The sequence below is a fragment of the Podarcis raffonei genome, chromosome Z, assembly GCF_027172205.1.
Source record: "Podarcis raffonei isolate rPodRaf1 chromosome Z, rPodRaf1.pri, whole genome shotgun sequence".
Lineage (NCBI taxonomy): Eukaryota > Metazoa > Chordata > Lepidosauria > Squamata > Lacertidae > Podarcis > Podarcis raffonei.
Genome location: NC_070621.1, coordinates 4,381,039 through 4,405,121, shown reverse-complemented (window position 1 = coordinate 4,405,121; position 24,083 = coordinate 4,381,039). Strand labels below are relative to the sequence as shown.

Below are 24,083 nucleotides of genomic sequence, written 5' to 3'. Positions count from 1 at the left end.
CCACAAGATGCACCTAGTTTTTGGAGGAGGAAAACAAGGGAAAAAATATTCTGAAGCCAGAACAGCAAGAGGGATCGCTGCGCAGTGAAAGCAACAATCCCTCTTGCTGTTCTGGCTTTTGGGATAGCCGCGCAGCCTGCATTCGCTCCATAAGACGCACACACATTTCCCCTTACTTTTTTAGGAGGCAAAAAGTGAGTCTTATAGAGCAAAAAATACGGTAAAAAACCCAGCCTTTCACTCTAGAGAGGACCCAAAGCCATTTGCTACCAGTGCAATAACAAAACACTAAGTAATAAAAAAATGTATAAATCACACACCCATAAAACATTAGTAAATTATTAACAATCACAGAAATCAGGGTGCTAAAAATCAGGGCATTAATAGTCTGGGAATGTACTAGTGAATAGATGTTTCCAACAGAGGCTGGAAGCACCAAAAAGTTTGTGGCGCATGAGCTCCTGAGAGGAAGTTGTTTCATAGCAAAGGTGAGGAGTCTTTGCCACCTCAGCCTGGACTGGTCCATGTCAGCTGAGCCACGCCAGTTCCCCTACACCCAACAGCATATTTGACATTAAGTGTGGGGCAAAAAAACCACTGGTCCAGCTGAAAGGAGTTTTGCAGGAACCGCTAAGCAGATGACCGGCAGTGCCTGCAAAGTCCCATTCAAAGTGCTCCGCAAGACAGTCATTCGTTCATTCATTTTATCTCTATACCACTTTTCCACACACAAAAATCATGCTCAGCGGCCTACAACAAAGAAACAAACACTACAAAAAACAATTTCGTAACAACAAAGCAACATACAAAATGCAAAAAAATACATTTCAATACTATGCCTCCTCGGTCTGCTGGACAAAAACCACTAAAGTAACAAAGGTTCACAGCTAGACCTATTTTAGCATATTACAGCCACCATTCCTTGAGTGCAAAAGTCTGGATCAAGCAGTGTATCTATCTCTATCTATAGATTTATTGCGGCCATTGGCCCATATCGAAAACAATACATCAAAATTTATCCATAAACAATACAATTTAAACAGTTCCAAGTTAAAACACCCATATAAAACCAATTTTACTTCAGTTAAGTAAACACTATACACAATAAGCTCCCTCTATGTAAACCGCAATTCAAATCCATCAGATTTTGGGAGGTATGCGTCTTAGTTCTGGCACTTATTGATGGTTCTTAAGTTTACCTAAGCTGTCAGAGTCATACAGTGATCCATTTCTCCTCTTTTGAAATAAAACATTAATCAGGTATCTAGCGACTGCAAGGGATCTACTTTTATCTTCGTCGTTTAATAAGTATATTATTTGGGTTTCCTGAGGTCCGTCAACAATTCTCGATAAATATGGGGCCAGAAACTTGGACCGTGAAGCCGAATGTAATGGACAACAGAAGATTATATGATATCACGATTCTATAGATCCACTTTTACAGTCACAGAGGAGTGAGATCTGTCCGTTGGAGAGTCTGTTACCCAACACGTTTGATGGGAAAACATTGAATCTAGCCTTTATAAGGGCATACCTGTGCGTCACCACAGATAAGGTAGTTAAATAAGATGGAAGTTTCGTTGGTGGTGTTAAGCCAAGGTTTATTGGCGAACAGGTGCCACCACCTGTCGCAATATTAAATTGTAAATCCATCTCCTCTAATTTGTGAGTTATAATTCTCTTGGCAGAAATTAAATCCAATTTTAATAGTTCAGATGGAGATAGTCCTAGGGACACAAGTTTCCCATGTATTATTTTTGCCCAGGGGCTAGGGAAGTCATCTCTCCAGAGACACTGTATCAAGTGGAGATTTGGAAGTTTATGCCATAATGCCAACCAGTAACAGAGGATGCATTTCCATAATGTGGTTTCTAGAGATGTAACATTTAGTTCCAGTCGTATAGCAGTATTGCTTACACACCTGGGTAATTTTAGCAACCTTCTTAGAAGCTGGTTTTGGATTACCTCCAAATGGGTTAGATTAACAAAGGACCCCCATATTGGAATTGCATATGCCATTGTTGCAATCACCTTTGCCTTGAAAACTTTTAACACTGATGGAATATGGAAAGCCCCATCTGAAAAGAAAAAACGCAGTAGCGCAAAGGAAAGGGCTTTAGCTCTGTTTAATACATATGCAAGATGGACCTTCCAGCCCATGTTGTGTTGGAGAAGGACTCCCAAGTACTGAAATTTAAAGACTTGGTCAATAGATCAAGCAGTGTAGAGGTTGTTTCTTACACGTTTTCCTTCATAACATTAGGACCAGAAAATGAGCTTCAAAAGTCAACCAGCCAGTCAAAATACAAAATCCTTTAAAACATCTGTGTCTGTGTGTGGATGACCTGTGGTCCTTCAGATGATGTTGAACTACAACAGCCATCATCCCTGAGCATTGGCCATGCTGGTTGGGCCGGGTGAGAGTTGGGAATCCAACCAAAAACAGAGACTGAAAAGACTCAACTTAGGAACTACCGTCCCATATCCTTACTAAATGTGGATTACAAAATTTTTGCTGATATTTTGGCTAAGAGACTGAAAAAAGTATTGATTGAAGAGATTTATAAGGACCAAGCGGGCTTTCTTCCGGGAAGACATCTATCTGATAACCTGAGGAATATAATTGACATTTTGGAAAAGCTAGAAGTGAATATAAACACTAAAGCAGTTCTGATATTTGTGGATGCGGAGAAAGCCTTTGACAATATTTCTTGGAGTTTTATGAAAAAGAACCTACAGGGTATGGGGGTAGGCCATGGCTTTGAGAATGGTATAGGGGCAATATATTCTGAACAAAAGGCCAAATTAATTGTAAATAATGTGGTTACAGAACAATTTAAGATAGAAAAAGGGACACGACAGGGATGCCCAATTTCCCCTTTGCTTTTTATATCGGTCCTGGAGGTTTTGCTGAATATGATTAGAAGGGACCGGATGGTTAAAGGTATACAAGTCGGAGCTAAACAGTATAAATTGAGAGCATTTGCAGATGATCTAGTTTTGACACTACAGGAGCCAGAATCTAGTACTAAAAGAGTTTTAGAATTAATTCAAGAATTTGGTCAGGTTGCAGGGTTCAAATTGAACAAGTTAAAAACTAAGGTTCTTGAGAAAAACTTAACACCGATTGAAAGAGAGAAGTTTCAGAATGAAACAGGACTGACTGTGGTTAAGAAAGTGAAATACCTGGGGATTAATATGACAGCTAAAAATGGGAATTTGTTTAAAGATAATTATGAAAAATGTTGGGCTGAAGTGAAAAAAGATTTAGAAATTTGGTCAAGTTTGAAGCTTTCCTTGTTGGGTCGAATTGCAGCTATAAAGATGAATGTATTGCCTAGAATGTTGTTTTTGTTTCAAACATTGCAAATTTTGGACAAAATGGACTGTTTCAAGAAGTGGCAGAAAGACATTTCTAAATTTGTCTGGCAGGGGAAGAAGCCTAGAATAAAATTTAAGATATTAACTGATGTAAAGGAAAGGGGTGGATTTGCCCTGCCAGACTTCAAACTCTATTATGAATCAGCAGCATTCTGCTGGTTGAAAGACTGGCTGCTTCTTGAGAATACAGACATTTTGGATTTAGAAGGTTTTAACAACGTTTTTGGGTGGCATGCATATCTGTGGTACGACAAGGTTAAAGCACACAAAGCATTTAAAAACCATATTGTCAGGAAAGCATTGTTTAATGTTTGGATTAGATATAAGGATTTATTGGAAAATAAAACCCCAAGGTGGTTGTCACCAATGGAGGCTAAGGCTCAGAAAAAACTCAATATGGAGGCCAAATGGCCAAAATATTGGGAAATTTTGGAGCAAGAAGGGGACAGACTGAAATTGCAGAGTTTTGAGAAATTAAAAGATAAAGTGCGAGACTGGCTTCACTATTATCAGATAATGGAGGCTTATAATTTGGATAAGAAAGTTGGTTTCCAGGTGGAAAAATCCAAATTGGAAACAGAACTGTTAGAACCCAAAACTAAGACTTTGTCAAAAATGTATAATTTGCTGTTGAAATGGAATACTCAGGATGAGACGGTTAAATCTGTAATGATTAAATGGGCACAAGACGTTGGACATAATATTATGTTTGCTGACTGGGAACAGTTATGGACCACAGGTATGAAGTTTACGGCATGTAATGCCTTAAGAGAGAATATTATGAAAATGATATACAGGTGGTACATGACCCCAGTCAAGCTTGCAAAAATCTATCGTTTGCCCGATAATAAATGTTGGAAATGTAAGGAAAATGAAGGTACATTCTTTCACCTTTGGTGGACGTGCCCTAGGATTAAGGCTTTCTGGGAAATGATATATAATGAATTGAAAAAGGTATTTAAATATACCTTCTTGAAGAAACCAGAGGCCTTTCTCTTGGGCATGGTCGGCCAATTGGTGTTAAAGAAGGACAGAACGTTTTTTATGTATGCTACAACAGCAGCAAGAATACTCATTGCAAATTATTGGAAGACGCAAGATTTACCCACTCTGGAAGAATGGCAGATGAAGTTGATTGACTGTATGGGATTGGCAGAAATGACTGGCAGAATCCGTGACCAGGGAGAAGAGTCGGCAGAAGAAGATTGGAAAAAATTTAAGGACTATTTACAGAAATATTGTAAAATTAAGGAATGTTGAATGATGTTGGATTGAAATTAAGTGGTTTCTAGCTGTAATGGTATAAAGGAATACGAAAAGATGGGTTTTTATAAGTAAAAATTTAAGGTTATAATAATTTAAGATGTTGGATAGAAAATAAGGTGTTTTTATAAGCTGTAATGCTTTGAGATAAGGATTTGCTGAACAAATAATTTGAATTGGACTACAAGAAGGGGAGGTATGAGGAGGTCAGGGAAATATGTCATTGAAAATTAAGTATTGTGAACTACATGTGTTTTTAAATTTTTTTGTTTGTTTCTTGTTTGTATAAAAATTGAAAATTTTAATAAATATCTTTTTAAAAAAAGAGAGAGTTGGGAATCCAACAACATCCGGAGGGGCTGCAAGTTAGCCTGCTAACTGCAGATGCTGGAGACTGGGAAAAGCACGTACTCTGCACTCCTTCTCCTTTGTCTAATGTGGGAACTGACGGAACAGCAGCAGAACACACCAAGATAGGAATCGCCACCTCAAAGGCATGCTTGTTGGTTTCCTCAAGTTCTGAGGGAAGGTAAGCCATAATTCTTGCTGGGACCTTGCTTTGAGCAATTAAATATTTTTGAATTCATTATTTTCGTATCACGCTTTGCCTTCCGCATCCATTTGCGTGGGAGCTGCCTCCTTTGAGGTCATTGACAGGAAAGCCAAGGAGGCTAAACGTGTCTACACTGTTGTTTACTTTATAGGAAAGCAAAATGTTCACACTGGGTCAAACTACCGCTTGCCAAAGTCAAGGGCACTAGCAGTTTGGTCCATGTCAGCTGAGCCACGCTCAGTTCCTCTACACCCAACAGCATATTTGTGTCAAGGGGCACGTAAAAAACCTGGTTCAGCTGAAAGGAGTTTTGCAGGAACCCCCAAGCAGATGATCTGCAGTGTCCACAAAGTCCCAATCAAAGTGCTCCGCAAGACAGTCATTTGTTCATTCCTTTTATTTCCTTTTATTATACCACTTTTCCACACACAAAAATCATGCTCAGCGGCCTACAACAAAGAAACAAACACTACAAAAACCAATTTCATAACAACAAAGCAACATACAAAATACAAAAAACCCCACATATTTCAATACTATAAATAAAACAAGATTACTTAAAGAACAGTGCTTTGAAAATGGAACAGCAAGACCTTCGGAGGCAGAGGGAGAAATCATCTGATGTCACCGTGCGGTCAGATGATTTGGGCTCTGCTCACTTGCCAGACTTGGTCCATGAGGGCTGGTGGAGATAACAACCCAGCTACCAGTTCCCTGGGCTAAGGCCCACCACAATGTAGGCTCTTTTCCATAGCATCATAAGGTGAACTTCTGCAGACTACGCAGCTAACAGGGCCTTTTCTATTAGCAAGTCATTCTTCTTGCACCCTACTAATTTCAGGACAATCCAGCCTTTTGACAAGCCAAGAGAAGGTGCAGTTAGCAGCTAGTGCAGGCATGGGCAAACTCCGGCCCTGCAGATGTTTGGGACTACAATTCCCATCATCCCTGACCACTGGTCCTGTTAACAAGGGATGATGGGAATAGTAGTCCCAAACATCTGGAGGGACCGAGTTTGCCTATGCCTGAGCTAGCAAGTCTTCAAAAGCAGATCTGTGCTTCAAATGACCCCCTTCCAAACCCACCTTCTTGGCATGGAGAGAGAAGAAAAGTCAACTGGGCTGTAACCCAGCTACGTTCTTCTCAGAGTAGACCCACTGAAATTAACGTTACAAGTTAGCCATGCTCATCTGTTTCAATGGGTCCACTCTGAGGAGGACAGCCCAACGCATGCAGAAAGTATTCTGAGAAGCTGGTCCATAGTGGTGGAACTGCACTTTTCTTGGGAGACACAGCAAGGCCCCAACCAGGAGAACTTCTGGAAGCAGGCACAATGTTTCACTGGCTTTTGATGTTCCCAGAACACAGCAAGTGGAATGGTGGATTTAATCCCTGCCACAGATTTTGATTTCAGCACGGGTCTGGCATCAGCACACAGCGCTCTGCGGCAGCTGACAGGGCCCCAGGTGCTGAAAGTCAGCCCGATGCTGATGCGGATCCCTGCCCAGTGACAATCTTCTTTCGAGGGGGCAGTGTATGGGTCCAGTAGCTGTTGCCTTAATTTCCCACAAAGCTTTGGAGCCAGGCTCCATGAGGAATGTTGTGGAAAGTTAAAAGAGTGGTTCCTGGACCCAGTCGTTTGGGCACTGCCTCCTTGGTCAGCTGGACAAAACCCACTAAAGTAGCAAAGGGTTCACTAGAGGGAATTTTGTCCTGTACACCCTCATGCCTGAAGCCAGACCTGTTTTAGCATGTTACTGCCACCATTCCTTGAGCGCAAAAGTCTGGATCAAGCAGTGTAGAGGTTGTTTCTTACAGGTTTTCCTTCATAACATTAGGACCAGAAAATGAGCTTTAAAAGTCAACCAGCCAGTCACACACAAAATACAAAATCCTTTCAAACATCTGTGTCTGTGTGTGGATAACCTGTGGTCCTCCAGATGTTGTTGAACTACAACAGCCATCATCCCTGAGCATTGGCCATGCTGGTTGGGTCGGGTGAGAGTTGGGAATCCAACAACATCCGGAGGGGCTGCAAGTTCGCCACCGTGGCGCTAACTGCGGATGCTGGAGACTGGGAAAAGCACGTACTCTGCACTCCTTCTCCTTTGTCTAATGGGGGAACTGATGGAACAGCAGCAGAACACACCAAGATAGGAATCGCCACCTCAAAGGCATGCTTGTTGGTTTCCTCAAGTTCTGAGGGAAGGTAAGCCATAATTCTTGCTGAGACCTTGCCTTGAGCAATTAAATATTTTTGAATTCATTCTTTTCATATCACGCCTTGCCTTCCGCATCCATTTGCGTGGGAGCTGCCTCCTTTGAGGTAATTGACAGGAAAGCCAAGGAGGCTAAACTTGTCTACGCTGTTGTTTCCTTTATGTGAAAGCAAAATGTTCACACTGGGTCAAACAACTGCTTGCCAAAAGTCAAGGGTAATAGCAGTTTGGTCCATGTCAGCTGAGCCATGCCCAGTTCCTCTACACCCAACAGCATATTTGTGTCAAGGGGCACGTAAAAAACCTGGTTCAAATGAAAGGAGTTTTGCAGGAACCCCCAAGCAGATGATCTGCAGTGTCCACAAAGTCCCAATCAAAGTGCTCCGCAAGACAGTCATTTGTTCATTCCTTTTATTTCCTTTTATTATACCACTTTTCCACACACAAAAATCATGCTCAGCGGCCTACAACAAAGAAACAAACACTACAAAAAAACTATTTCATAACAACAAAGCAACATACAAAATACAAAAATACCCCACATATTTCAATATTATAAATAAAACAAGATTACTTAAAGAACAGTGCTTTGAAAATGGAACAGCAAGACCTTCGGAGGCAGAGGGAGAAATCATCTGATGTCACTGTGCGGTCAGATGATTTGGGCTCTGCTCACTTGCCAGACTTGGTCCACGAGGGCTGGTGGAGATAACAACCCAGCTACCAGTTCCCTGGGCTAAGGCCCACCACAATGTAGGCTCTTTTCCATAGCATCATAAGGTGAACTTCTGCAGACTACGCAGCTAACAGGGCCTTTTCTATTAACAAGTCTTTCTTCTTGCACCCTACTAATTTCAGGACAATCCAGCCTTTTGACAAATCAAGAGAAGGCGCAGTTAGTAGCTAGTGCAGGCATGGGCAAACTCCGGCCCTGCAGATGTTTGGGACTACAATTCCCATCATACCCTGCTAACAGGGCCAGTGGTCAGGGATGATGGGAATAGTAGTCCCAAACATTGGGAGGGATGGAGTTTGCCTATGCCTGAGCTAGTGAGTCTTCAAAAGCAGATCTGTGCTTCAAATGACCCCCTTCCAAGCCCACCTTCTTGGCATGGAGAGAGAAGTCAAGTCTACTGGGCTGTAACCCAGCTAAGTTCTTCTCAGAGTAGACCCACTGAAATTACAGTGGTACCTCAGGTTAAGTACTTAATTTGTTCCGGAGGTCCGTTCTTAACCTTAAACTGTTCTTAACCTGAAGCACCACTTTAGCTAACAGGGCTTCCTGCTGCCACCGCACCGCCAGAGCACAATTTCTGTTCTCATCCTGAAGCAAAGTTCTTAACCCGAGGTACTATTTCTGGCTTAGCGGAGTCTGTAACCTGAAGGGTATGTAACCTGAAGGGTTTGTGACCCGAGGTAACACTGTAACGTTACCAAGTTAGTCATGCTCACCTGTTTCAATGGGTCTTCTCTGAGTAGGACAACCCAACGCATGCAGAAAGTATTCTTAGAAGCTGGTCCATAGTGGTGGAACTGCCCTTTTCTTGGGAGACACAGCAAGGCCCCAACCAGGGCAACTTCTGGAAGCAGGCACAATGTTTCACTGGCTTTTGATGTTCCCAGAACACAGCAAGTGGAATGGTGGATTTAATCCCTGCCACAGATTTTGATTTCAGCACGGGTCTGGCATCAGCACACAGCGCTCTGCGGCAGCTGACAGGGCCGCAGGTGCTGAAAGTGAGCCCGATGCTGATGCGGATCCCTGCCCAGTGACAATCTTCTTTGGAAGGGGCAGTGTATGGGTCCAGTAGCTATTGCCTTAATTTCCCACAAAGCTTTGGAGCCAGGCTCCATGAGGAATGTTGTGGAAAGTTAAAAGAGTGGTTCCTGGACCCAGTCGTTTGGGCACTGCCTCCTTGGTCAGCTGGACAAAACCCACTAAAGTAGCAAAGGGTTCACTAGAGGGAATTTTGTCCTGTACACCCTCATGCCTGAAGCCAGACCTGTTTTAGCATATTACCGCCACCATTCCTTGAGCGCAAAATCTGGATCAAGCAGTGTAGAGGTTGTTTCTTACAGGTTTTCCTTCATAACATTAGGACCAGAAAATGAGCTTTAAAAGTCAACCAGCCAGTCACACACAAAATACAAAATCCTTTCAAACATCTGTGTCTGTGTGTGGATAACCTGTGGTCTTCCAGATGTTGTTGAACTACAACAGCCATCATCCCTGAGCATTGGCCATGCTGGTTGGGTCGGGTGAGAGTTGGGAATCCAACAACATCCGGAGGGGCTGCAAGTTCGCCACCGTGGCGCTAACTGCGGATGCTGGAGACTGGGAAAAGCACGTACTCTGCACTCCTTCTCCTTTGTCTAATGGGGGAACTGATGGAACAGCAGCAGAACACACCAAGATAGGAATCGCCACCTCAAAGGCATGCTTGTTGGTTTCCTCAAGTTCTGAGGGAAGGTAAGCCATAATTCTTGCTGAGACCTTGCCTTGAGCAATTAAATATTTTTGAATTCATTCTTTTCGTATCACGCCTTGCCTTCCGCATCCATTTGCGTGGGAGCTGCCTCCTTTGAGGTAATTGACAGGAAAGCCAAGGAGGCTAAATGTGTCTACGCTGTTGTTTCCTTTATGCGAAAGCAAAATGTTCACACTGGGTCAAACTACTGCTTGCCAAAAGTCAAAGGCAACAGCAGTGTGCGGGAAAACAGCCAAGAGAAAGGCCGGTGACCCCCTTTTTTTAGAGCATTGGAGGAGCTAAGAGAGAAGGAGAAACTCACCTTGCAGCATGGCTTCTCCTGGCTTGAAGACAGGGGCCAATGGTGGAGATCTCTTTGCCGGCAACTCTGAGCTCAACCAGGGGGCCTTCAGCTCGCCAATATCTGTCCGGACACAGAAGAAGCCACCCCCTTCTCTGTTAGTGAACACTTAAGTGTTTGCTGCAATCCTAATTTTTTAAAATTCGTTTATTTATATCCCAAAGCCTTCAGCACAAACACGCTAATGAGAAAAACAAAAACAGCAATCAAAGGCAGCAGATGAGGCTACCACTAAATTAATAAAGGAGAGTTTATATCCTGAGCCCCATTTAAGCCACTGTTAAAAAGATATTTTTAAAAATCAGCAAGGAGGAGGAGGAGGTCTTTGAGAGGCACAAAACTCTACAAAAACTCCAGACTTTTGCACTCTACCTCTCTTTTAAATCAGAACCAGGGAAGGCGGTGAAGGCCCTGTGTGAGTGTCCGGAGGCAGATGGATGGCAGCTGATTGAGGTTGAATCCTGACAAGACAGAAGTACTGTTTTGGGGGACAGAGGGCGGGCTGGTGTGGAGGACTCCCTGGTCCTGAATGGGGTATCTGTGCCCCTGAAGGACCAGGTGCGCAGCCTGGGAGTCATCTTGGACTCACAGCTGTCCATGGAGGCGCAGGTCAATTCTGTGTCCAGGGCAGCTGTCTACCAGCTCCATCTGGTATGCAGGCTGAGACCCTACCTGCCCGCGGACTGTCTCACTAGAGTGGGGCATGCTCTAGTTTTTAATGTCTGACATTTTATTATGCTTTTAATATTCTGTTGGGAGCCACCCAGAGTGACTGGGGAAACCCAGCCAGATGGGTGGGGTATAAATAAATTATTATTGTTATGATTACTATTATTACTATTATTACTATTATTATCATCATCATATCAAACTTAGCCACTTTAAAGCGTTTGTGATTAAAACAGAAAAGGTAGGACCTTAATCTTTAAAATTAAGGGCATTACCTTTATAACAACCTTGCAAAGCGGACTGGTATCAGTTCGCTCTCTTCCCAACTATAGCCCCAAGGAAAGTTAGTTTCCTACACATCCAGCTATCCTCACATGTGGATGGTGCCAGTCCCAATAACCAACCAATGTGAGACCACATGCTCTGGGGAGGCAGGCTAATGTATTGCCAGATGTCTCTACTTGCTGGACCAAACTGGGCTTAAGACCCTGACCCAGCCCCCTCCACATGGCTTTTAAAAGACGGAATCCTAAAGTATTATTTCATACAGCCTATTTTTTTGTGCTGTAAGTGAATTGCATTTTTAAAAATTATTCTTATTTCAAAATTAAAACACAACAATGTCAAGATAATAAGTCAAACTTACACATAACTGACTTATGTAACTGAGTTATGTAAGCTATGTGTAAGGAGCTGCCTTATTCGGGTGAGACCGCTTGCCCATCCTGCCCTGTATGTAGTCAGCATTTACTGACAGTGGTTTCAAGCAGAGAATTATTTCCCAGCCTTACCTGGAGATGACAGGGATCGAGCCTGTGATCTTCCGCATGCCCAGACACTGAAGAACAGAAGCAGTGATGGGTGGTGTCTGTTAGAGCTGCTAGGGTGGAAGGCAGGGAGACAAACAGCAGGTGGCGCCACAGCCAACTAGTCTTAGTTTGTCCCCATTCTCTTCCTGCTCTGTTCTACAAGGTGCAACACTGAGACTAAAGGGGAGGAGGCTTGCCGTCAGCACCAACCCCTGGCCTCAATGAAAGTAGGAAGGCAAGCAGATAGGTGCTGGCCGAGAGCAGACTAAGATTGTGGGGCGTGGCCCTGCTTGCCCAGCCTCCAGTGGCCAGAAGAGAAGCATACACTCTGGTGTCTAAGGACAGCTGAGGAGCCTGGTTGCTGGATCAGGCCACAGACCCATCTACTCCAGCACCCAGTTCTCCCAGTGGCCAACCAGATGCTTCAATGCGAAGTCTATGAGCGGAGCCAGAATACAAGAACGCTTTCTCCACTTGCAATCTCAGGAAGAATAAGGCCAACCAATGGCCACCATTCCAAAAGGAGAAGCTGCAAGGAGCTCACTTGCCCTCTCCCTGTCTGAAAAAAACACTCAGCTCCAATTGCCCCAGGGATGGTAGGAGCAAGCCTGGGCAGTGTGTATGGAAGTCCTGGGGTGCCCAGACAACAATAACCCCCCTTGGCCTCGCTGATATGGTCCAAAGGAAAGGGAAGCATATGGCCCCCACTTGGCTGTAGAGTGTGGCCCAAAGGAGGTGTACAAGGTGCCATCCAACCATCTTATGGACTCTACTCTGAATTTGTGTAGGGTTTACTCCTTAGCCTTTTCTTCTCCTGAAGATGTCCCGCAAGGCTGTGGAAGTTTAGGGTCAGAGATTTCCTCTTCCTATATGGGCTACCTTCCCAGGCTGATGAGCCCCTTCTCACTTCTCTCTACAGCATGTACAGAAACCGCCTTGACCTACCCATCCACTCAATCTGCTAGAGCCTGTCTTCGCATGCAGGTGATAGAAAAGTCCCTAACTCACTGAGGGCTTGAGACCCATCAGCTACCCTCACCACTGTAGGAGCAAGTCAAAGTAAAGGACTCTCTGGCCCATTGACTAATGCAACAAGAGCCACCAACTGCTTTTACAAGCAAGAACAACACAACATGATGGTTTCTACAAAGACTTAGCACAGGCCTCAGTCCAGTATACCTGAAGGAGAGTCTCCACCTCCATCGTTCTGCCCGGACACTGAGGTCCAGCGCTGAGGGCCTTCTGGCAGTTCCCTCACTGCGAGAAGTGAAGTTACAGGGAACCAGGCAGAGGGCCTTCTCGGTGGTGGCACCCGCCCTGTGGAGCGCCCTCCCACCAGATGTCAAAGAGAAAAACAACTATCAGACCTTTAGAAGACATCTGAAGGCAGCCCTCTTTAGGGAAGCTTTTAATGTTTATTGGGTTATTGTATTTTAATATTTTGTTGGAAGCTGCCCAGAGTGGCTGGGGAAACCCAGCCAGATGGGCGGGGTATTAATAATAATAATAATAATAACAACAACAACAACAACAACAACAACAATTCTCTATCTTCCATGCAGGCAAGCGAGAGACATTATCAGAGTCCAAGAACACATTCCAGCATGGCAAGAGTAATCTTTCAAAGAGGCTGCAAGGTAGGGCTTGCAAGACATGTAGCTGGGGATGGGATGTGTCCCAGAAAGAGTGCTGAGGGCCAGACAGAAGGCCTGGAGGGCCACATTCTGCTCCCAGGCCTGTGGATCCCCACCCTTGCTTTGCTGCTATGTACAGAGTCAATTCAGACACGACAGTGGAGTTGTATACTTTTCCAACATTGTAGGATGACATATTCTCACGGCTACTCCATCTTATACCTGAGCGTTCCAGTTATGTATTGGAAGTTGTTCTGAGGGGCACAGCCCCACCCCGCCCCGAAAAGTGAAAAATGACTCCTTCCACTCACCCAGATACCCCTGCTGTCCAAGCCACATGTGAGAGAGCTGGAGGGCCAAGGCAGCGTTGGAGCGCTGGTGGTCACCTGCCAATCCCAGTGGAAGAGGTTTCCCATCCTCTTCGAAGGCATCCAGGTCAGGGCACAGGTACAGCTGGCACTGCATAATAATAATGATTTATTATTTACACCCCACCCATCTGGCTGGGTTTCCCCAGCCACTCTGGGCGGCTTCCAACAGAATATTAAAATACAATAGTCTATTCAACATTAAAAGCTTCCCTAAACAGGGCTGCAGACAAAGGCTTCTACCCTCCGGTTATCCACTCCACGCCAGCCGTCCCAACCAGTCACGTAGGAAACTGGACTGCCCACGTGGATAACACCCTACATGAACCAGTGGTTTTTAACCCTAACATCGCCTTGCCCCTGCTGCAAACATGCACTGTCCCATTGCTGAACTGGTGGTGTTGTCATTAAGCTTCTAGATGCTCACCTGAAATCTACCTATCCTCCCCGGGTACCAGGGGTCAAGATCTTTCCCTATTCCAAACACGGCAGACCTTCATGTACAGCTGCCTTCACTAACCTGATGCCCTTCAGATGTTTTGCGCTAAAGCTGGCTGGGGCTGGTGCAGGATGTGGTCCAAAACATCTGGAGGACACCAGGGCTGGTGAAGGCAGCTGTGTAGGAAGAGGGCTCACCTCCATGTTTACCTCTGTTTTCTCTTCTCCAAGCTAAAGGTGTCCACTCCCTTGGGCATTTCTTCATGGAACTAGGTTTCCATATCCGCCCCCTCCCCACCTTTCACACCCCAGGAGAGAGACTTGTTCTGAGAAGGAGGCTAAGGACATAAGGGTGTGTTTTGTGGGACTTCTTACCGAACTCTTCTCAGCTCTCTCTCTCAGGACATCTAAGGGCCGCTCTGGCTGAGGAACAGTGAAGGCCGGCACTCCAGGCTGAAAAGCAAGCCGAGAAAGAATAAATCAGCAGCCTCAGAGCACTAGAAAAAGGGACACACACACAGTTTCTGCTCCCAAATGCAGCCTGACCATATTCCACCAAGTTGCACAGTGCGCCAAAGCTGAGCAGGAGGTGCCAACATACATTCTGTGTGGGCTGCTGGGGTGTGTGGGAAGCCAGGTTTTGTTACATCAGGCATAGGAAACATTTTTCAGCTCAAGGGCCACCTTTCCTTCTGGACAACCCTCCCGAGGGCCACATGCCAGGGATGCACAACAGGCTAGCTTATGCACACACTTGCAGAGCCCTCTCTACTCTCCATCTATCTACTGAAGCAAAAGGAATTATGAGAGTTTAGGGATATATTCCAGCCAGGGGAAAACACTCCGCGGGCAAAGCAGGTCCAATGGAGGTGAGTGGCCGGGGAAGCATTCAAAGGTTCAGACTCAAGAGGTGTGAATGGTGTAAATGTGGCCTGAAACAATTGCACAGTTCAAATGTGAAACATCAGTTTATGTGTGGATAGATAGATAGATAGATGGGAAGAGAGAGAGAGAGAGATGACATGGTGATAGACATAGATAGATACATCACAATTATTATTATTATTATTATTATTATTATTATTATTATTATTATTACTACTACTACTACTACTATTTATACCCCGCCCATCTGGCTGAGTTTCCCCAGCTACTCTGGGTGGCTCCCAACCGAATATTAAAAACACAATATTTCCATAGGATTCAAAGGATAAGAAAAAGGGAAATGGACATATGTGCAAACAATGCAGCATAAGTACAATTTATAATTTTTTAAAAAATTGAATTACAAAATATGCATGAATCCAAATTACAAAAAACCTTTCACACTACACAAAATGAATATAAACACGCAATCCCACATATACAACCACTCTCCTTACAATCACTACATCCCTCCATCCACTCAATTTTCATTCTGATAGAACACTCCAACATTGAAACAAGGAATAGCTAACCAATAATCTTGTACGCAAAAATTGGCCCACTAAATAAAAGCAACCCCACAGCAGCAGACAGCCCCCCATCCATTTCCTGCCCATGTTTCACCTGGCGTAATAAAGACGTCTCACCTAAGGACATTAAGGCCTTACCTTGAAGATGCCTCCCTTCTGCCAGGCAATCTTCTCAATGGTGTCACCCAAGATGCTGGTGTGGTCGATACCCAGAGAGGAAACCCCACACACAACCGGTTTCCTACAAGGAAGAGAAGGTGTGAGAAAGGCATCCCCTCTCCTTGGGCTTGGGGACTCTACTGTATCCAGACCACAAGTCTCAGTGAATGGCAGTGGGGTCCAAGTGCGCGCACACACACACCTCTTTTGAGCAAATGCAGAGGTCAGTGCTCCACCTCCCCTTTACTCACCATGCCTTGCTGAGGTTGCTTGCGTGATGACAGGCCCATAGGATGAGAATAGGGCTGCTGCAAGCTAGCCTGCAATTCCTGCAAGTTGGTACTATTGTGCTATATGGGGCAGGTGACCTGGCTCTAGAACTGCCTGCCTTTCTCCCAGTTGCACCAGAGGAAAGGTGTACCAGCTAGCATGGGACCAACTGTCCAATTTCGTTCCTCCCTTCCCAAAACTGCTAGTATCAGCAGTCATTCTCCATCTTAAGTTACGTAATCTTGTCACACTCTGGTGCCTGAACTTGCCTGTCTTTCTCTTCCTTCACATTTGTTTTGCCTTTTGTACCACGTCCCTTAAGACTGTCAGCAATTATATATAACGACAACTACTAGCGGATATGCTGAAAGCCAGTGTGATGCAGTGGGGAAAAAACTGAGAGACCTGGGGCCGTATCTCCACTCAGTCATGAACCTCAGTTGGGTGGACCTGAGCCAGGAATGGTCCTCTCTGCTTAGCCTACCTCATAAGGATATAATGTGGAGAGGGAGGGCCATGTGCATTCATCATTAGCCCCGTGGAGAAAAGGTGGGAAAGGAAATAAATAATAGCAATAATATAAATTAAGAAATGGAGCGCGCACACCAGTGGGAAATTGTTTGGTGAACTGTGCCCACTCATTAGGGAAGCAAGAAACTGCTTAATGTTCTTTTTTTAATGAGATGGCATTCAAAGCATTTCCCAACAAGAAGATGACAGCCATTTCAAACCGCGCACACATGCCCTACCTGATAATATTGGTGCAGTCATATGCACCACCAATGCCAACTTCCATGACTGCTAGGTCTACCTGGGAAGAAGAAAGGTGCGTATCAGCAAAGCACGTACACAGAGCAGGCACACTCCAGGGGAAGTTGGGCTACAGCTTCCATTGTCTCTAACCACTGGGTCATGCTGGCTGGAGCTGATGGGGGTTCAAGAGTTATGGAAATCCTCCAAGCTGGGGGAAGGTTGGCCTTAAAGACACCTTCCGGGACTAGTGAGAGTCGGTCTCCAGCAACTTCTGGAGGGTGACATATTGGTTACCCCTGCACCATAAAGTGCAGCATGGAATCTCAAGGGTTGGGGCATCCTTTAGCCCTCTCTCACTCTGAAAACTGGATAGACCTGAACAACACTATAAGGAGGGTGGCCACATGTCCTTCTCTACAGAGGACAGTCCTCTGTTTGAAAGTGTCATCTGTTGGAAGGTTGTCCAGTCAAATCTGATAACAAAGGTGGAACAGGATGGGGCCTTGAAGTTGTTCATCTATAGTTAGCACCTGGACAGCAGAGTAAGCAACCAATCACACATTCACAGTCTTCCACACTAAGGTGAGTTTTCCATTTAAATTACAACCATTATCTCTAAAATTGAACTGACTCATATATTTGCATGTGCTAATATGTATGCACCTGTGCCCTCTTTTGTGGTGACAAAACATAAAAACAGGGAAGAATGGCAATATTTTGCTGTAAATCCCATTTACCACGACTAGGAGCCATTGACAGGCTTCTATCTTCCACTAATCCAGGCTTCCTCAACCTTGGCCCTCCAGATGTTTTTGGCCTACAACTCCCATCATCCCTGACCACTGGTCCTACTAGCTAGGGATCATGGGAGTTGTAGGCCAAAAACATCTGGAGGGGCCAAGGTTGAGGAAGCCTGCACTAATCTGTCTGATCATCTCCTTTTCTTTAAAGGGACATGCGAGCAATGCCACCAAGCTCCTTAGGAACATAGGGAGCTGCCTTATACCAAGTCAGACTATTGGTCCCACCTATTTCAGTATTGTCTACACTGAGTGGCAGCAATCTTCTCCATGATTTCTGGCAGAGTTCTCTCTCAGCCCAACCTGAAGACTAACCTGGGGTCTTCTGCATGCCTACCAAAAGCACGACCACTTCCTCCATGTCCGGCCCAGCACCTTAAAGGCCGAGATGCCATAACTGGAATGTATCCAAACACCATGCATTTAAAGCACTATGATGCTACTTTAAACATGGCTTCTACCAAAGAATTATGGGAGCTACAGTTCCTAGAGTTCCCTGTGAAGAAGGACTGATTTTTTAAACGACTCAGGCAACTGCAGCTCTGTGAGAGCAATAGAGGCCTCCTAACAATTCTCACCTTGAACGGACTACAGCTCCCATAATTCCTTGGGGGAAGCCACGGCTGTTCAAAGCAGAGCCATAGTACTTTAAATGTATGGTGTCAATGTGGCTTAGACCTAAAGTCTAAGCCTAGCCTCACTTTAGTCAACGTTAATGAATGAGTCTGCAAGGAGTACCTTTTCCTGCAAGAAGACATGGAAAGCCATGATGGTGAGGAAACGGAAGTAGGCAGGCATGGCTGGATGTTCAGAAACCTTCGGAGAAAGCAAGATGAGGGTTAGGAGGACTGCAATTCACCAATGAGCAATCTATACCCCAAAACAAAGCTTCTCTTTGTTCACCATTAATCAGCCAAACTGGGTTTCCTTGAGATGTGCACTCTGGGCTCCATAGTGCAGGAGACTTTCAAAATGTTGTGCTTAGTCCAACAGCAAAGCTAGAATTAATTCCCCCCCCCAGACATTAGTCTTTTATTTTCATACAGCTATGTCAATATAAAACCACCAACCACAAATCTATCAAAGCGTACAACAAAAGTTTCTATTTTATTTAAATGCTTTTACAGCAAAAACAATAACACATCAGAATTATGTGAACTATTTTCTCCATCAAACTTTATGCAACACAGTTCCAGAAATACGTTATAGCAACATTTTGCTAACTTTTGAATACTTTTATTTGATTTTTTTTAAAAAGGAATGGCTGAGAAATGTTTTAAACAAATAAACCAAGATAATTTTTAAAATATATACAAAATGGCAAAAGTGACAGCTCTGAACCCACAAAATCACAACTCTAGGCAGAAATCTACTAATGGAAAACCATCATTTTGCCTTATCATTCCTTCTATTTCTAACGTTCATGCTGTGAGTGCCGTTGATGATGTAGCCTAAACACCACCATCCATGCACAAGACAAAGCGGATCAGCAGACCTGGGGAACCCCCAAGGTTTGCAGCAGTACCACAGGAAACCCCCAACACTCTCTTGGAACCACCCCAAAACAGGCCCACAAAGACCATGCATGATCACCAGCCAGAGAACTGACTTGGCAGTCTGGTAATGGAATGGGAGATTCTTGGAAAAGGCCATTGCTGGCCATCAGGGACAGTGAACAGGAGCCCCGCACACTGCAACACTGGCGGCGAACAGGTTCTTCTGCACTCACCTTGCTCTCCTCCAACCGATTATACACCTGCCAGAAGTACTTGCTGAACAGCTCCTTGCTGATGGGCTGCCCATTAATCCGGATCCTCTCGCGTACTTGAACCAGATGTGGAGAACTTTGGAGATAAACAGACAGAGAGGATTAAGCCCTACACTCTGTGTGAACCCACCAAGTAGAGCCCAGATATCACTGCATGCCCTGCTGCATTGTCTCTCCTACAAACATTGGTGAAGGGCAGCTGAGGCACGAGGTTGGGCACCCTTGTGGCTGCAGCAGTGCTGTCGCATGCCAGGGTGCAAAGCAGCAACAAGTTGGTAACGGGTGTGAAAGCATGCACATCTGTAGCTGCTGCCACCCCCAAAGCTCCCCTCCACTCCGCTTGCCGCTGTCCTATCCCATCCCAGTCTCAGCACGGCCACTACACATGTTGTCCCACCTGCTCCCTTAAAAAAACTATGACTATAATAATAATAATAATAATTTATTATTTATACCCCGCTCATCTGGCTGGGTCCCCCCAGCCACTCTGGGCGGCTTCCAACAAAACACTAAAATACAGTAACCTATTAAACATTAAAAGCTTCCCTAAACAGGGCTGCCTTTAGATGTCTTCTAAAAGTTTGGTAGTTTTTTTCTCTTTGACATCTGGTGGGAGGGCGTTCCACAGGGCGGGTGCCACTACCGAGAAGGCCCTCTGCCTGGTTCCCTGTAGCTTTGCTTCTCGCAGGGAGGGAACCGCCAGAAGGCCCTTGGAGATGGACCTCAGTGTCCGGGCAGAACGATGGAGGTGGAGACGCTCCTTCAGGTATACTGGACCGAGGCCGTTTAGGGCTTTAAAGGTCAGCACCAACACTTTGAATTGTCCTCAGAAACATACTGGGAGCCAGTGTAGGTCTTTCAAGACCGGTGTTATATGGTCTTGGCAGCCGCTCCCAGTCACCAGTCTAGCTGCCCCATTCTGGACTAATTGTAGTTTCCGGGTCACCTTCAAAGGTAGCCCCACATAGAGCGCATTGCAGTAGTCCAAGCGAAAGATAACCAGAGCATGCACCACTCTGGCGAGACAGACAGTGGGCAGGTAGGGTCTCAGCCTGCGTACCAGATGGAGATGATAAACAGCTGCCCTGGACACAGAATTGACCTGTGTCACAGAATTGACAAAATTAACAAAACTATGATTCCCAGAGTGGTTTAATGATCAACCCCTCTTCCCAGGGAATCCTTGGAATTGCAGCTTTGAGGGGGAATAGAGACCTCCTAACGACTCTCATCACCCTTGACGAATTACAGTCCCCTGCATTTCTTTTTTGCGGGGTGGAAGCAATGGCTGTTTAAAACTGGTATCATAGTGCTTTTAATGTATGGTGGGAATGTGAACCAAGAGAGGCCTAGCCAGCCCAGCCCTCAACTCAGCAGCACCTACCTGTAGAAACCAGTCTTTAAGCCATAGTTGCGAAGAATGCGTTCTGTGAAGGCACAAGCTGAACCCTGAGGTGGGGGGGAAGTGGGAAAGAAATTACCAAGTGGACAAAGGCAAGAAGGGAGGGTGTCCCTTCTTCTAGCAGGAAGGCAGGCTCAAGTTCTACCCACACGCTACTGGTTAAAAAAGAAATCAGCACAGGGACACATCTGTCTGGCAAGGGGGGATCTGGACAAAATTGCTGCCCAAGACAACTCAGGTGATTTGACACAGGAGCCCAAGTAATACATGTACATAGCTGCTCATTCAAATGGGGGTTCATTTAGAATTGCTCATTAACTTACACTGTGGGTGGGAGGGTGGGGGAGTGAGAATACTGTGAACCATCTGGCCAGGTTAAAGCCTGCAAATCAAGCACCATCTAGATGTTTTCTAACCACCCAACCTTTCTAGGACATATCTGGTGTTTTTCCATTCATGATCTCTTCCTTTTGTTCTTCCTTCACAAGAAAAAGGATATTATTCCCATTTTACAGTTGGAGAACTGAGAGAGATAAAGATTTTGCCCAGGACCAAACAATGGGTAGCCCAGGAAATAATAATAATAATAATAATAATAATAATAATAATAATAATAATAATAATAATAATGTGATTCTGGTGAAGGGCTGGCAAGAAATACAATACATAGCAACAATATTATATCCTGCCCTTTTGGCACCCTAACCATAAACCATAAACACAACTGGAAAAACAAGAAGCACTAAAAATGTTTAGAACGTTTTGCTTAAGAACGGCATTTCTTAAAAAACAGTGTCTCGATTAATAGAGCATGTTTTGTGTCCATGTATATGAGAGATAGTCAACATGGTGTCCTCCAGATGTTGATGGTTAGACATGCTGGTTGGGACTGAGGTGAGTTGTATTTTAGCAGTATCCGGTGGTGTCACATTAGCTACCCCTTGTATATACACACTAATGAATAAATCCAGGTCTGCATCCAATCACACAGAAAAACCAGACTGAGTCAGCTCTTCAGACTAAGGCTGGGCGATGTTTGGTTTTCAACATTGCGATATATAACCAGCTAAACATCGTTATATACCAACATATCACGATGTCTGAAATAAGAATGGAACTCTGTAACAAGGAGGTAACCTGCTTTTTAATAAAGGCTTGCTTTGTAATATGAAGGGAAGCTATTCAGGGGAAACCAACAACATAAACACAAGAAAAATAAAAACAAAAAACACTCCCCCCAACCCTGTGTAATCACTAGTGGGGGTGGTTGGGAGGGAAGAGAAGGGAAGTGGGGGAAGCACATAAAGCAGCATAGGGTTCAGGAACAAATGTGTGAGAAAGCAAAAGGGCTAGGGGAGAACTGAGGAGAGTTCAAGCGTAAGGGGAACAAAATGGGAAACATACCAAGGGGGGGCATAGACACGAGGGAGACACAGACAAAATAATCTTTCATAAAAGCTTTCCTGTACAGCCCCTGTAGAGGAAAAGTTCCAAAGTGCCGAATCCGCCTGGCTCTGTGAAGAGGCCTTGTGACGCCTTCCCAAAACCAGACAAAAGGGATTTTGTAATTTTCCATAAAATTAACCCTGTGAGGCCAATATTTGGCGCCTCCAAGTGGATCCTCACAGTTGTGCATCTTCTCAATTTTGCGGCATCTCAGCACCACTTCTGGCTTGAGGGAGGCAGTGCCAGGGCTCTGGTAGCATCCCAGAGCCCTAGAGTCGTCCTCCCAAGGCCAAACAAAATGGAAGGGCCTTTATAATACTCCATAAAATGGCGTCCTATGGAGGCCAATATTTGGCACCCCGGCTTTGGGAAGGTGGTGCCAGGGCTCTGACAGCATCCCAGAGCCCTTGTGCCATCCTCCCAAGGCCAAACAAAATGGTAGGGCCTTTGCAATCTTCCATAAAATGGCATCCTGTGGAGGCCAATATTTGGCGCCCCGGCTTTGGGAAGGTGGTGCCAGGGCTCTGACAGCATCCCAGAGCCCTTGCGCTGTCCTCCCAAGGCCAAACAAAATGGTAGGGCCTTTGTAATCTTCCACAAAATGGCGTCCTGTGGAGGCCAATATTTGGCGCCCTGGCTTTGGGAAGGTGGTGCCAGGGCTCTGACAGCATCCCAGAGCCCTTGCGCTGTCCTCCCAAGGCCAAACAAAATGGAAGGGCCTTTGTAATCTTCCATAAAATGGCGCCTGTGGAGGCCAATATTTGGCGCCCCCAAGTGGATCTTCTCAATTTTGCAGCACCTCAACACCACTTCCGGCTTTGGGAAGGTGGTGTCAGGGCTCTGACAGCATCCCAGAGCCCTTGCGCGGTCCTCCCAAGGCCAAACAAAATGGAAGGGCCTTTGTAATCTTCATAAAATGGCGCCTGTGGAGGCCAGTATTTGGCGCCCCCAACTGGAGCGTCTCAATTTCACACCACCTTACGTCAGCACCATGTGCAGAGAAACATCCAGTACTCCAAATCCCGCACTGCGGCTAAGCAAACCGCCTGGCTTTGGGAAGGAAGCTGGAGGGTCCCAGAGCCCTCCGTCCGTCCTTAGGAGACACAATACACTTGCAGCAAAATAGCAGAGTGAAATGCATGCACACCCCTCCCCTCCCGCTGCTTCTGTCCAGGGAGTAAGGATTGTTCCGTCTTCACAAACCCCTTCCACATGAGAGACAGGTGTCGGTTAAAGTGAGATAAGGGATGGCTCTCCTGAGGTAACAAAACAGAAGCCCCTAAAATCCCACAGCTGAAGGACAACTTCGTTTCTCAGAAACCATCTTTAGAAGAACCACAATAAAGCGCAGTAGTTCCATTGTACCTTTTTGTACAATTCTGGGGCTCTACCACTAGAGGTGCAGTTAGGATTTTTGGGTGGCTGAAACAGCATAGCGCTATGTAAAAATGAGAAGAGAATGGTGGACTGGAAACAGCATTAAGTATCTACAGGAAAAGCAGGGCTTGTATGCACTCTCCTAGATAACAGAGAAGGTTCTGCTACTTGAAACAGCGTGGAGATCGACAGACTGAAATGAGCATCTGACGTACACAGAGGCCAGAAATGAAAAGGGCTGCATGAGGGCTGGGCGATGTCTGGTTTCAGGATCGTGATATATCAACAGCTAAACATTGCGATATACCGATACAGAACGATGTCTGAAATAAGGATGGAACTCTGTAGAGGCAAACTGGGTAATCCCCTGGCAACTGCTACTACTTAGGGGTTTAAAACTTACAAAATTTAACTTCCCTTTAACATATTGCTATGGCTGTTATTTTATAGTACAGGTAATTTTTAAATTAGCACATTTTCAAAAAAATTAA

At 45.1% G+C, this 24,083-nt stretch overlaps 1 protein-coding gene across 3 annotated transcripts in view; it reads right to left on the bottom strand.

Annotated features, from left to right (window-relative positions):
• FPGS (folylpolyglutamate synthase) overlaps nt 1-24,083 on the bottom strand; it is a 47,886-nt gene that overhangs the window by 6,538 nt on the left and 17,265 nt on the right. For all 3 annotated transcript variants that reach the window (XM_053374013.1, XM_053374012.1, XM_053374014.1), the window contains exons 4-11: nt 20,752-20,816; nt 19,329-19,443; nt 18,338-18,415; nt 16,796-16,857; nt 15,756-15,858; nt 14,539-14,616; nt 13,669-13,816; nt 10,207-10,308 (exon numbers count right to left, since the gene is read on the bottom strand). In XM_053374013.1, coding sequence (XP_053229988.1) covers nt 10,207-10,308; nt 13,669-13,816; nt 14,539-14,616; nt 15,756-15,858; nt 16,796-16,857; nt 18,338-18,415; nt 19,329-19,443; nt 20,752-20,816 — 751 coding nt within the window. The remainder of the gene's footprint in view (nt 1-10,206; nt 10,309-13,668; nt 13,817-14,538; nt 14,617-15,755; nt 15,859-16,795; nt 16,858-18,337; nt 18,416-19,328; nt 19,444-20,751; nt 20,817-24,083) is intronic.